General features: G+C 39.3%; 1 protein-coding gene across 19 annotated transcripts in view; it reads right to left on the bottom strand.

The window, feature by feature from the left end:
- Ctnna3 (catenin alpha 3) overlaps positions 1-14,883 on the bottom strand; it is a 1,429,068-nt gene that overhangs the window by 1,320,880 nt on the left and 93,305 nt on the right. For all 19 annotated transcript variants that reach the window (XR_005871457.1, XM_040732537.1, XM_040732539.1 and 16 more), the window contains exon 3: positions 7,870-8,062. Coding sequence is in view for 18 of the 19 variants with exons in the window: in XM_040732537.1 (XP_040588471.1) it covers positions 7,870-8,062 (193 nt within the window). In the remaining variant the exon portion in view is untranslated. The remainder of the gene's footprint in view (positions 1-7,869; positions 8,063-14,883) is intronic.

Below are 14,883 nucleotides of genomic sequence, written 5' to 3' on the forward strand. Positions count from 1 at the left end.
TCCCATACACTGATGAAAAGAAAAGACTAATTGCACCTTCAGGGTACCATTCTCCTATTTCTAGAAGTCATCATTTTATCTCACCACTATGAATGATGGCAACTCTAGATTCCTAATCCCTAGTGGTAAATAAATCTATAGACATGAGGTTTTAGAAACCATGGAGATAGGAAATTAAGGAAATATGGAAAGATGAATAGAAAATAACCCTTGAGTACAAGGGTGCAGCTGAATGGATGGAATAACTTCTAATTGTCTATAGCACAGGAAATAATGAGAGTTAACAATTAGTTGAACATTTCAAAATACTAATAACTAGCATGATTTTGAATATTCCTAACTGAAAAAACAACAGATCAATGCCTGAGATGGAGGGAATACAAGCTACCCTGACCTAAACATTATACATTACATGTATAAATGTATTTAAATATATACCATATTTATCTCACCAATATTCAATTACTTTGAATCAATTAAAAATACATGTTAATTTATAAAGACAATATAACCTGAATACTTACATTTTATATATGAGAAATATGAAGAATATGTTTTTATTTTATTACATTTTTATTTATCTATTGTATGTATTGAGTGTGTGAGCACCTCCACTATATGGCATGCCTATGGAGATCAGAGAACAACTTTTGGGATTCAATGCTCTCCCTCTACCATATGAGTCCCAAGGATCAAATTCGTGCCATTAGGCTTGATGGCAAGCACTTCTACCTGCTGAGCCCCTCACCAGACCAGAGAATGTACATTTGAACAAAGTGGATTACTTACAACCAAGAACAAGCTCCTAATTTCTACCAGGCAAGGATCTACCAGGAATAGTCCTGAGCCATGCACTGTGATATAACGGACAGACTGCTGTAAACCGAAGTTCTACACGCTTGCTTCTGGGAGGTTCTCTCATGAGTGCCCTGGAGAGCAAAACATTTCCTTTAGTGTAAGATGCCACCATCTATATTTAGGAGAGAGAAAGCCCTAAGAGAATTCAAAAGCTGATCTTAGAATCCCTCCAACTGGTTTGTGGTGGCCTTGGTAGATGCCCACAAGTAAACTTGGATAGGAAGTCTTTCAGGAGTGTCACAAAATCCAATACATCTGCAGGCCCCTGTGGTGATATGCTGTTTATTCTCTAACAAATAAAGCTTGCCTGAAGATCAGAGTGAAAGCTAGCCATATTAGTTAACCATAGAGGCCAGGCAGTGGCAGCACACACACATTTAATTCCAGCACTCAGGAGACAGAGGCAGGTGGATTTCTGTGAGTTCAAGGCCACCCTGGGTACACAAAACTAATCCAGTCTAAAAGAAAAACAGAATTCACACAAAGGTGATCTCAGCACTTGGGATCCCACATCTTTAATCCCAGCATTAGAGAGTAATAAAAGGTGGGCAGAAACAGGAGTTCAGTGCAGTCTGGAGATGCAATCTGAGGACAGGATCACCCCTTCAGTCTGAGCACTGGTAGAGGTAAGAACTGTCTAGTGACTTACTGCTTTGCTTCTCCAATGTTCAGCATTAACCCCAATATCTGTCTGCAAGTTCTTATTATTAATGACAATTAGAATTCTTGCTATAGGTCCCCTCCCATCTCACACACAAACATAAGGTCTGTATGTCTGCAGGTCTCATCTCACACATGAACATAAGGTCTGTATGTCTGCAGGTCTCATCTCACACACAAACATAAGGTCTGTATGTCTGCAGGTCTCATCTCACACATGAACATAAGGTCTGTATGTCTGCAGGTCTCATCTCACACACAAACATAAGGTCTGTATGTCTGCAGGTCTCATCTCACACATGAACATAAGGTCTGTAGTACCCTACACAGTTGCTGGCTCCGGCAGGCACATGACATGAGGCTGTACATTCCAGCTCCAGATGATTCACACTAAAGTATTTACAGAGGAAGGCAGTGTTATTGCTATTCTCCATCTAAGAAGGCATTCTGACTTATGTGGACCATATTCAAGAGCACTGAACTTTCCTCTTTTCCTGAACACTCTTGAAATCTCAGCTTAATTACTTCCTTTTACATTAAGAAACCAACTCTTTTGTATTTACTTTATTTCGGCACTAAAACTATGGTATTGTTACGATAAGGAAGTTAATGTTTGTATAAGAAAACTATTTTATCCTAATTAATATTACTTTTGGATGTTTATAGGATAAAGAACTCATTTTTAATTAAGTAAAAACCTAAAGAGCTGTGGTCTTGTGTGAATAATTGTGTCAACAGTTTCCTCTACTGCACCTAGATCATTAGCATAAATAAAGAGTATCTCTGTTTGTTATTTGTCTTTAAAATTGATTCTGAAAGACAATGCATGCTGCCAATAAGCTTCTCAAGCAAGGTGAGTTAGCACAGGTTATCTCAGCCACCATGACACACTGTATATCATTCTATGTTTCTAAATACAATAAGGGAAAGTATTGCTTTCAGAAGCCAGTAACTAAGAAGATTATCCAGAGCTAACTGTCTGTGAATACAGAGTGTATTCGTTCTCAGGGGTACAGCGCAGGGGTAGAGCATTTGACTGCAGAGTCTATTCGTTCTCTTGGAGCTGGAGAGATTACTCAGTGGTAAAAACACTTTGGCTTTTGCAGAGAAACTGGGTTTGACCCCCATCATCTACATGGCCGTTCACACCATCTGTAGCTCCAGCTCCAGGGAATCCAACAGCCCCCTTCAGCCTCCACAGACCCTGGGACACGGGTGCTGTTGAAAGTGCTGGAAACCTCTAATGGGATAAACACCAAAAAATAAAAAATAAAAGTAGATTCTAATAGTATTCGTAAAAGAGAAAGAGAAATAATTCTTAAAATGAGACAGAGGAAAAAAGTCCAGTAACTTCACAGAGGCAGCAACAAGATGGATGACTAGCTTCTCAACAGATACCACGGAGTTCAGAGGATAAAGAAACAGTTTCTTCAACTTGCTCAAAAGAACTCATTTCCAACTTAAAATTATATACACAGAATAAAAACATCAGAATGGAGGTGGTTGCTTCTAGTGCTGAAAGTGACGGAGCAAAACAAGTTAAACTGTTGCTTTCACAGATAACAGACAAAATGTATCAGTCACATGGTAATTAAAAGCAAGAATAAATCAGAAAAAAATGAATCAGAGAAAATCTGATTCACACTGAGATAACATCATGTGGCATTTCTTCTGAAGGTAAAAATTGAAGGTTAAAAAAAAAGTTTCATGGAAGAGGAAACTACAAATAGAACTTTGGAGCTACACATGAATTTTCCTTTAAAAAATCCACAGCATGACCTGGGGCAATGCCAAAGACCCAGTAAATACAAAATATAAATATAAATAAATAAATGAACTTTCTAAAAGGCTGTTCTATTCATTAATTGTACTCTTTTGGAGAACAGAAGACTCTGTGCTAAATAGGTTTGGGGAACACATTAAATAATCCTTTGAAATGCCCAAAGCCAGTACTATGAAACTAAAGACTATATCCCAAAGACTGAGAGTCCTCTGTAAGACTGAAGGGAAAATTTAACAGACTTAACATTTGTAAAAGATTGAATAAAACCTTTGGTGACTGCTTAGCTACCAACCATTTGCTGAAGCAAAATTTAACAGTCTCCAGGGGAAGATAAGAGAATACAGAATCTCTACAGTTGACACAGTATACTACCACAGTATATACAACACAGTATACAATCAAAACCACTATTCACACATATTAAAAAGAAGGTATTGCTATGACATAAAGCAAAATCAGTCAGTAGAAACAGAACCCAGAGGAGTCAGACATTACAGTTAAAAAGCCCAAGGACCCTTAGGCCATTGTTGTACATGTGCTCTAAATGATAACTTTAGAGAGTATCTTCTCTAGTTTATAGCAATCTTAAACAATTTTTGACAGACACAAAAAATGATACACATAAAGAGACAAACCAAAAAGTTTGACTCATTAAAATTAAGAATATAAAAATATCAAAAAATGTTTACTATAATGGAAGGAAGGAGACATTTTAGTTCTTGACAATGAGCAAAAGACTCATACCAGAACATATAAAAAGTTGTTGGAGAAATGTAAATTAAAATGATACTGGAATACACTTGCGAACATTTCATTAAAAACACTGGCAGTTGAAATGCAAGGTGAATGGGCCTCCTGTATAGTGTTCATGAGAAATGTCAATAGGAAAGCCATTTCAAAAATTAGCAATATCACCAGGAAGCCAGGGCTGTTACACAGAGAAGTCCTGTCTTGAAAAAAGAAGGGAAGGAAGGAAGGAAGGAAGGAAGGAAGGAAGGAAGGAAGGAAGGAAGGAAGGAAGGAAGGAAGGAAGGACAATCTGCTAAAGCTAATCATATGATCATATGTTCATGATTCATTCCTGTATATTTATGAACCAAAATTAATGAGATCTCAAAGCTATATTAAGAGATGTATTAAGCAAAAGAAGCCAAACATAAAACTTAGCATGCTATATAATCTCACTTACATCAGACTTAAAAAAAAAAAGGCTAAAGCACCTATAGTGGTAGAACTTGGGATAATGGTTGCCTCTGAGGTGAGACTTTAGTAACTGACTGGGGCACAGGGGCTGGCTGCTTCTGGTGTTTAAATAATGCTCCTTTGTTGTTTTTGTTTTGTTCTCAGATGTTCGTGTTCGTGTGTGTTCGTGTGTGTGTGTGTGTGTGTGTGTGTGTGTGTGTATCACATGAATGAAGAACCAACAGAGGACAGAAGATGGCACAAATCCCCTCAGAATTGTAGTAACAGGTGGTTGTGAACTGTAGTGTTGGTACAAGGATGTGAACCTGAGTCCTCCGTTAAGAGCATCCAGTGCTCTTGACCATTGAATGCACGTTCATTCGTTCATTTTTGTTTGTTTTGAGACAGGGCACTATGCAAGCTTAATTGGCCCAGAACTTAAAATGTAGACCAGGCTAGCCTCAAACTCATGTGCCTCTGACCCCTGAATGTTGGTATTAAGGGCATGTGCCACCACACCCCCAGCCCTTAGTAATGTTTTAGTACTTGATCTACATGGGGGTTACATGAATGTGAGTGCAGTTTGAGAAAATTATTAAGTAGGTCACAAGAGAGTATGTGCCTTTATAAACATGTTATTCTTCAACAAACCACTAAGTAACATTTATGTGTGTGACTTAGAAGTAAGATCTGCAGATTTCAGGGAAATAGTGGCTATCCAAAGGGAGTACACATGCTATAGGCAAAACATGTAATCTATACACTTAAATAGCTCTTAGCTACTATCTATGTGACTTTGTAAATAATCTGAAGCTATGTGAATAAAATTTCAGATTTAATTCCTTGCTTGTATCTAGGTGTGCTAGTACATGGCGAACTGCAAGATTAAGAGCGACCGTGAGCAGTCCCTACAACATGGGTCCTTTTGCTGGATCTCTGCCTTCGTCCATGTGTCACCTTTCCTTCTATCATCTAACCCTAGTGCTATCCACGTTCCACCTTCCGCAGGCACATTCTCTAGGGAACACAAATGTTTTATCACTTTGGACTCATAAGTAAAGTCATTAAAGGCAGTAAAACAGAGGACAGAATCTCATCATAAGATTAAAACTATTCTAGGTCTCTGTTAGAATGCCATGAACTACTCTCAAAGGTCTTCTTGAAAATAAGTCAATAACTACATCAATAAAACCACCTTCCACTTCCAATACTTTTTTCACTTCTCCAAATACCTCATACTTACTAGTTGCTTTTCATTAGACCTTCACATACCACTAGACAAGGGGCATTTAATAAGAGAGGGCAGAGACTATTTAAAGTATGTCTTCAGGGTCGCACAAAGTCAGTTAGATCAGAACCCATTCTTCTGTTGTTTCAGCCCCACCTCTCAGCTAACATTCCTTCCAAGTAGGGGGCACAATGTCCTCACTGTGGCTCTCTGCTTTCCATACAGTGGGCATTCCTTGGATTCCAGAAACATGTGCTACTTCTGAGCTCTCCTCCCACACTAAAGTGCTAGTGGTTCCCTTCCATTCATCCAAAGAATTAAGAATAAAGCACTTCAACAACTGTATCTGTTATGTATGCCACATATGGCATGCATATATATACATATAGAGAAATATACATTTATGTATTTCATGTTATAATAGAAAACCATGAACATTTACTGCACAGTCCTAGAACCCTGACTTTCTGAGAATTTCTTTTTTATTGATAGATAGGTAGATACAGAAACTGAAATATATGACACATGACCTCAACTAGTCTTTGTTTTAAAAGAAGAGATCCTGCCATTTGCCACAATCTAAAAATGGAGAATGTTGTGCTAAATGAAATAAGTCAGACTCAGAATTCCAGTGAGATGGTTCATCAGGTAAAAATGGGTTGCCCTGAAAACCTGCACCTGAGTTAGAGTCCCAGATCCCACTACAGAAGTCAAGAAACAACTCCCAAAAGTTGCCCAAAACAACTCCCACATGTTGTGTATGCGTGTGTATATGTTTTGAGTACACCCGAGCGCCAACACACTCTCTCTCTCTCTCTCTCTCTCTCTCTCTCTCTCTCTCTCTCTCTCTCTCTCTCTCTCTCTCTCTCTCTCTCTCTCTCTCCATGCATATGCAATAACAATTAATAAAAAGCAATTTTTAAAGGAAAAAGATGAGAGAATTCTAACATAGTGATTACCGGGACAGGGTAAAAATATGAGGTCAGTGAGGAGATTGGGGGTGGGGGCGGTGGTCAAAGGGCATAAGGTGTCAGAAAGAGAGGAGACTGGAATTGAAGCTCTAATGTCTGAGCTGGCTGCAGTAAATCCCAGTAAGAAACCTTCCTGAGCAAGTGCATTAAGCTGTTTTGTCAGCAAAAGGTGAGAGAAAAGTGTGTGAGAGGAGAGCTACATCCATGCACGCCACTGTAGAAACAGTTTTGCAACATGAACCCCATAACACAATGCTGTGTACCTCAAAAACCAAAAATTACAACTTGAAGCATAACCCCCTGTATCCTGTATATGGCCAGTATGTTTATTTTGATTAAGAAATATTCTCTCTCTCTCTCTCTCTCTCTCTCTCTCTCTCTCTCTCTCTCTCTCTCTCTCTCTCACACACACACACACACACACACACACACACACACACACACACACACACAGCTGTCCACAAGATAGCTCAGGCTGGCTGAGAACTTGCCAACTTTCAACTGCAGCCTCCTGAGTACTGAGATCACAGTACCTGGCTCTTTCACATTTTCTTAAAATTGTACTAGGATTCAGGGGAGAAAAATATTTCAACAAAGAATATTTGGCTTTGTTTTCCCTCCCAAAATAGTTGCAACAAAGTGCAGTCTTGAGCAAGGAAAGTTGATTGCTGTGTTATCTTAGTAAAAATATCAAAAGGCAGAATATATGTTTTTATTATATAATATGAGCAAAGCAAAGCATGGATTATGAGTAGTTTATATAAAGCCTTACCAAATTAAAAAAAAGAAGGCTTGGTAAACCTAAGCTTACATCACTGAAAAGTAGAGAACATATTTCTGAGCCCATCAGAAAGGAGCTATCTCTCGACCGTTTATAATGAACCTTATGATTCATTATATATGGGCAAAGGCATCTTCCACTTCATTAAACCTCTCTGTTATGGAGAAGCTGCATGCAGTATGGATGGAGGTGGGGAGCTGTAGTCAGAGACTCAATAACCAGATAAGAGCCAGAGCTGAGAATCCACCTTGGAGCTGCCTAATGAGCCACCCTGCCTCCCACAGCCCACACCTCACAGCTATGTACAAGACTAATAAACTCAAGTCTGCATAACAGAACCCTCACACACCTACTGCAATAACTCACACCCTGAGGATATGCAGTATGCTGCTGACCGGGTACTCACTCTCTTTGCGAACTTCCTGGAGGGCAGCTGTTAGCTCTTCCTTTAAAGCTGTCGCTTCCTTGGCCATCTTCTCCCCCTTGTCTAACAGATTCCAAGTTGCTTCCTCCACAGAAGCCAGGAGAACTTTGGCTCTCTTTGAACGTCCCTTTTTCCTGTTGGAAGGATTCTGTGGGCAATTTACAAGTGTAGTAACCTAAAATTGGAAAAACACAAGACACTTATTAAATGTCTTGCAGGAAGAACCCAATCTTGAGGTATAACAGCCCAAAAGAAACAGAATCATGTCCGTGGTAACAAGACTCGTTCCAGGGACTGTTGCTACATCCCCAGAAATCAAGTCATTCCTTCAAGAGCAGCACCAGAATCCCAACTGATGACTAGAAGGGAAGGTCATGGTTATTAAACCTCATCAAGTTTTACTGCTGGCTGAAGGCCTGAGAGGACTATGGGTGTATCAGAAACTTCATGTGGAGAAAACACATATGTTTAATAAAGAAGTGGAACATGGGAAAATACACTGGTGACAAGGCTCAGGGAATAGGGTACTTAACTGCAAGCATGAGACCCTAAGTTTGAGCCCTACTACAGCTCATACCAGGTGTGGCACACACCTGTTATCCCAGCTCAATGGAGGTAGAAAGATATCAGGAGATGGCAGTGGGAAGATAAGACGTCCAAGGTCATTGTCCCCTAAATAGGCTCCGGGATCATCACAGATGAAGAGACAGTAAGATTGTAAAAGACAGAGGGAGTGGATGTCTACAGTGGAACATTATTTGCTGGATATGATAGGCCACATGAACTTACAGCAACTGTGACTACAAACAAGTTAGACAAAATCCCAGCATGGACGGGAGAGGGGCTCAGGAACCCTAATTGAGAAGCTTGTTAGCAACTGACAGGTGGTGGGAGAAAGAGAGTCAGTTTTCTTCCGCCCTGAGACGCTATGCATACTCCCAACAGAAGGTCCTACCTGCATTCATGTGTAGGCATCACTAAGTGGACTTGATGCTTGCTTTATTTTTTAAAGGCAGAGACAGCAAATAAATTTGGGAGGAAAATGTGGTAGGAGCATAAGGAAGGAGTTGGAGAAGAGGGAATTGGGAGGGTAGATTTGATCAAAACACATTACATTCATGCATAAAATTATCCATTTAAAAGGGGGAAAATATATTTAGAAACAAAAGTTCATACAATTACTTTATGAAAAATATCCATTGCTTTCATTTCTTAATTAAACCTTGGATCCCAGGAGAAATTTTGGGATAAAACTTTTATAAAACAGAAAAATAACTTGTATTCAGTGTGTGAATTAGGAGGCCTGGGGCTCCTGCTGAAATAGGGACGCCAGTGGTAAGGCAGTGAGATGCTAGCTATATTAATTAGCTAGACTGAACCTTTCCACAAAGTATGCACGTATCAAACACCATTGTACCCCATAAACACACACATTTATTTGCCAATTAGAAACAAGTAAAAAGAGCCAGTGAGATGGGTAAAAGCAATTGCCAAGTATGCCTCATGGTCATTGGAGTCATAGTAGAAAGAGGGCACTAACTTTTGATAATTGTCCTCTAACCTCCACAAGCACACGGTGGCCCACACATATTATACTTATGCGCGCGCACACACACACACACACACACACACACACACACACGCACACACACACACACACACACGCAGAGTAACAACAAATAAAGCTTTAAAATAAGGGGTTGGCAGTTCCTTGGGAAGATGGGAATAGATCTATCTCGAGATCCAGCTCTACCCGTTCTTTGGGTAGTGCCCAAAGAACTCTACATCCCACAAAAGAGACACCGGCTCATCCATGTTCATTGCTGCTCTATTCATAATAGCTAGAAATTGGAAACAACCTAGATTTCCATTAACAGATTAATGGATAGTGAGATGTGGTATATCTATACAATGGAATATTATTCAGCTGTTTAGAAATGAAATTTGCATTCAGGCCATGGTGGTGCTCTCCTTTAATGCCAGCACTCAGGAGGCAGAGGCAGGTGAATCTCTAAGTTGGAGGTCAGCCTGGTCTACAGTGAGTTCCAGGACAGCCAGAGGTACAAAGAGAAATTCTGTCTTGAAAAAAACCAAAGGAAAGAAGGAAGTTTGAAGGCAAATGGATAGAACTAGAAAAAAAACACCCTGAGCAACTCAGACCCAAAAAGACAAATATTGTATTTTTCACTTACATGTGGATGTTAGCTTTTAACATTTGATAAGTATTACAAAACATATAACCACAGAGGTTAGGTATAAAGTAAGGGAATGGGGAGGAGGGGAAATAGAATAGATTGTTATAGAAAGATAGGGAGAGACTGGAGTTGGAGAATTAAATAAGGAGAGGGAAAGAAGACAGGAGTAAGGGGGAATACAGGAAGGAATAAGTAACACTAAGGGCCATTTGAGGATCATCTGAAAACCTACTCCTATAGAAGCTTCTTAAAATATATACATAAATGAAATAAACCTAAATGAAATCACCAAATAATAAGGGAGACAAACCCTAAGTAGACATCTTTTGCCACCACGTGTAGCCTCCAGTGCCAAAAATGAGTAATATCTAGTTGAGTTATGGCCAAAAAAAATACCATGGAAACCCCCAAAATCCCAAGTTACTGCCAAGGATATTGGTTGCTCTCCACAAACTGATGAAAAGGTTCTATTGCTGAAGACAACATTTACATATTTCATTGAACATGGAGAAGCCCTGCTGGTGCCTAACTAGAGTCTTCACCCCTACTGCTTAGTGTCCATGGTAATGGAAGGTACTCTGCATGGTGCCAGAGGAGAAAAGTAACCATCAACCTAGTTACAAGTGCTTCAATCCACAGTGGTGACCTACCTGCAATAGTCGCATAAACGTAGGTGTAACCAACCTCTATCTGGTTGGATTTAAGGCCCACTCCATAAGACGGAACCCATACCTGACACTGCTCTGGTGGCCAAGAACCAGACTAACCAGGCCATGGGCTTACAGGAAAACAAAATACTATTCTGTTAAAGAAATGTAGCAATAAAATGACTCAATGACATTCCACAATTCCCATATATCAGTACCTAGCTCAACCATCATCAGAGAAGCTTCCTTTTACAGTAAACTGGAGCTAATACAGAGACACAAAATTAGACAATGTGCAGCAAGTGAGAAATTTTGGAACACTCAGTCCTAAATGGAATGTCTTCATAAATCTAGTCCTCTCAGGACTCAGAGAGCTATGTGGAAGAGGAGGCAGAAAGATTGATTAAGAACCAGAGGTGATGAATGACTCCAAGGGAACCATATCTTCCAAACACAACAAGACTGAGCACATATGAATTCACAGAGTCTGTGGCAGCACACATAGGGCCTGCTCAGGTTAAAGCTATATGGAGGTCCGACTGCTGAGAGCAGGAAGTGGACATGAGCTCCCACCCCCAATCAAGAAACTATCTGTACTTGGAAAGGAAAAGATTCTCTCCAATAGAGTCTCATTGGGTATATTAACCATGCAAAAATGAACTCAATGGTATATTTTTAATTTTTTGTTCAATATTGCTTAGTCTGGGCATTTTTCTTACCTTTTGTTTGTATATTATGGTTTCCTGAGACATCTTGATGATCTTGTCTCAGGAAGTAAGAAAAGAAAGGGAATGGGGAGGGGAGAGGGAGGAGAAGGAGGAGGAGGAGAGAGAAAAATCCAATTATCCAGTAAGACTATGAATTGATTAAGTAAGGTCCAGTGTTTTTAAATTTCATAACAAAACACATCTCATATTTTCTAGTCTGTGCACAATGAAGATACAAAAATTAGTTACCACAATCCCTGTCAAAGGTGCTTTCTTTGGGCCTAATCTTATCTTCCTCCTGGAGCCTCCACCTCCCAACTGAGTGTGATGGGGGCAGTTCATAGCACATTGGAATGCTTTACCAGCAGCTAAAGGTACCATAGGAAGATGACAAAGAGCCTGATGTATCACAGGGGCTTTTGCAAACACCAAAAGGCAAATATATCTGCTCCTATTTACAGAGTTAAAGGGTATTTGTCTAGATTAACACCTCATTTAAAACTTTTGTTTAAAGTGAAGAATGAGTATCTCATCTAAAAAGTTCCTTCCCACCATATTTTAAGTGCACAGTTCACGTTGTTTCCCACTACACAATCTTCCACTACTGTTTGAATCCTCCAAGCACCAAATGCTTCCCACAAAATACCCTAACCTTTGAAATTAAAATGAGCATTCTAGAAATGCTTTGTTCTTTATAGCAAATGCCACCGAAGTGAAAATGTGAACAAGAACATTGTATAAGAACATTATGCTTATTTTTTTTTAAAATGCAATTGCAACTTGTAAGCTGTTCACTTGTGTAAGTAGTTTGAATGCAAATCTTCTTTTAAAGCACCCCAATATAGTTATTGAATATTGGCTAAAGTTAAGTGACATTTCCAATGATTCATTTTTACCTTAGAAAGTAAATAGGCTTGGCAATCCTGTTCAGAAAGAGAAGATAGCTGAACTTTTTTTTCACCTCAATTCACCTAAGAGATGTCACCTACTCCCATCAGTGACTATGACTCACCACAGCAGATGTGTCTCACCAAGGAGGTGGGGGGCAGGGTGCTTGGTTATTTGAAAAGGTCTCCCATTTCCAAAGGAATACCAGCAACCAGTAAAATGAACTTCAACATATTCTGTAAAATAATTCCTATTTCTTCATTTTCCTTACAGTACCAAGTGCTATTTCTATAAAGAATGCAAAGCTTGGGGTTGAACCCGCAGCAGAAACAATTCCTACAGAATCAGTGTATTTTATCACTTTTATATTTTATCACAAGTGCACAAACATCCCCTCTTCCCTCTTTTTGGTAGAGGGGGATTTAGAAGAATTTTAAATATGGGAAATCTCCAGGCTTGTAGCTTTATTGGGCAAGCATGGGTTTCACTTTCTTTTAGTCTGTGCCCCTGTGTTTTGCTATAACAGCACCTTCATCAAAGACAAAAGAAGAAAAATGCATTACATAGATGTACTGGAATGTCAGAATTAAGTCCATTATCTTATGCAATTAGTATATGCTTATAAATAATAATAATAAACCAAGTCTGGTGGCTCAGGCCTGTAATCCAGCCTACTTGGGAAACTGAGACAGGAGGGCCAGAAGTTCAAGACTTAACTGAGCTAAAATGTGATTTCAACAATAGCCTGAACAACTTAGCAAGACCCAAACTAAAATACACACACACACACACACACACACACACACATATATATATATATTATATATATAAATATTTAAAAAGCAGGGAGTTAGGTTTAGGGGTGTAGCTCAATAGTAGGATGCTTGCCTAGAATATTCAAGGACCTAGGTCTGATCACTAATAATGCAAATAATTAAATAATAATAATAATAAAAGATACAGGGAGAAGGCTTCCTCTCATTGAAAGAGTTTTTAGTCAGCAGTCTCAAATAATACATAAAGAAGAAATTCCTAATTTATTAGTTCTGAAAATCTAACATCTCATGAAGCCAGGTATATCTTAAATGGTGTGTAATCACTATACGCTGAATGTTAGAGGTCAAAGAAATAGTTTATATGATGTTTCCTACATCTGGTATACTGGGCTGGCTCCTTGCACAACACATAGTTCACTGGTCTCTAATTAAAATGGATTTCTCTAGACCCCCCCCAAAGACACTGAAGATTAAATTGATAGACTTAGTGAACCAGCCCTTCCCTTGTCCTTGTAGAGAGCCACTCTAGCACTGTATAGGAGTGCTGTGAAATCCAACAGGAGCTTGTGGTTTAATCTTGTTTGGTGTATGAATGTAACAATTGCTTTGGCTCCTGGCTCTTTGACACTTGCTCTATGGAAAGTTTTTAAATACCAACTTGTGTAACACATTTCTATTCTATATTCGTGTTCTTTCCTAATCGAACTCTAATTTTTTTCTTCACACTCTGCTATCACCGTGGTATTAGAAGGCCATGTTAACAGCGATCTCTTTTCTTGTTTGTGAGCTAAAATGCTTTGAATTATTAACCTTCCTCCAGAAGCTCACAGGAGCCTTCAGGGCTACTTTTGTTCCTTTCAGTTAATTTTAATTTATGAAATAAGATACAAGACATTTAAGCCATGTTAATTAGCTTTAACTTTGTCAGGGTTTTGAAAGAGATTAGAAAAGTGGAAAAGAAGAAAATGTGTAGAAAACTTGAACAGTGGTCTGTCAAAACATCTCCCTGGGGATTTTTGGGGGGGGGGCTGTTCTATTCTTTACTTCCTTCCAAAACCAATTCAGACTCACTCAACAAAGATACTAAGGAAGGCTGAAGGATTGTGAACCTTTGGGTACCTCTAAATTAACATTCAACAGTCTCTCAAAATCAACTACCACCTTCTTTCCATTCATTTCAAGGCAATAAACATTTATTGAGCACGTACTGTGTTGGAAACAGTACTGTGGGGATTTAAGAAATAAAAATAAATAAGATCCAAGATGGTAATGAGCGTAGTGCACAAGCAACTGTATCATAGCAGGAAGAACAAACTGTTGACACCTCTGTAAGTACAGAGAAGGTTCTGCAGAGCTTCAGTCACGACGATGAAATGGGCCTTCCAAGAAGAGCTCCAAAGGACATGTGACTTTCCATCAGAAAATACAGGGGTAAATCAGATGGTCCTCAACCAGGGGCCGGACCCTGGGTGAGAAGTGAAGAGGCAAAAAAAAAAAAAAAATTAGGTCTGGATACTCACCTCAGACATCAACTAGAAAAGAAATAACTAAAAAGCAGGGAAAGAATTTCTGAGCATGTCTCACTTGGAAGGATGAAGGAAGGATACATCTTAGCTCACCTGTGGTGGTAGAATATGAGCTTCTGGTTTAGATGGAGGAAGAGCCGGGCGGTGGTGGCGCACGCCTTTAATCCCAGCACTTGGAAGGCAGAGGCAGGCGGATCTCTGTGAGTTCGAGGCCAGGCTGGACCGACAACCTCCAAAACAATACAGAGAAACCCTGT

This window comes from Mesocricetus auratus, unplaced genomic scaffold (assembly GCF_017639785.1).
Source record: "Mesocricetus auratus isolate SY011 unplaced genomic scaffold, BCM_Maur_2.0 Super-Scaffold_100027, whole genome shotgun sequence".
NCBI lineage: Eukaryota > Metazoa > Chordata > Mammalia > Rodentia > Cricetidae > Mesocricetus > Mesocricetus auratus.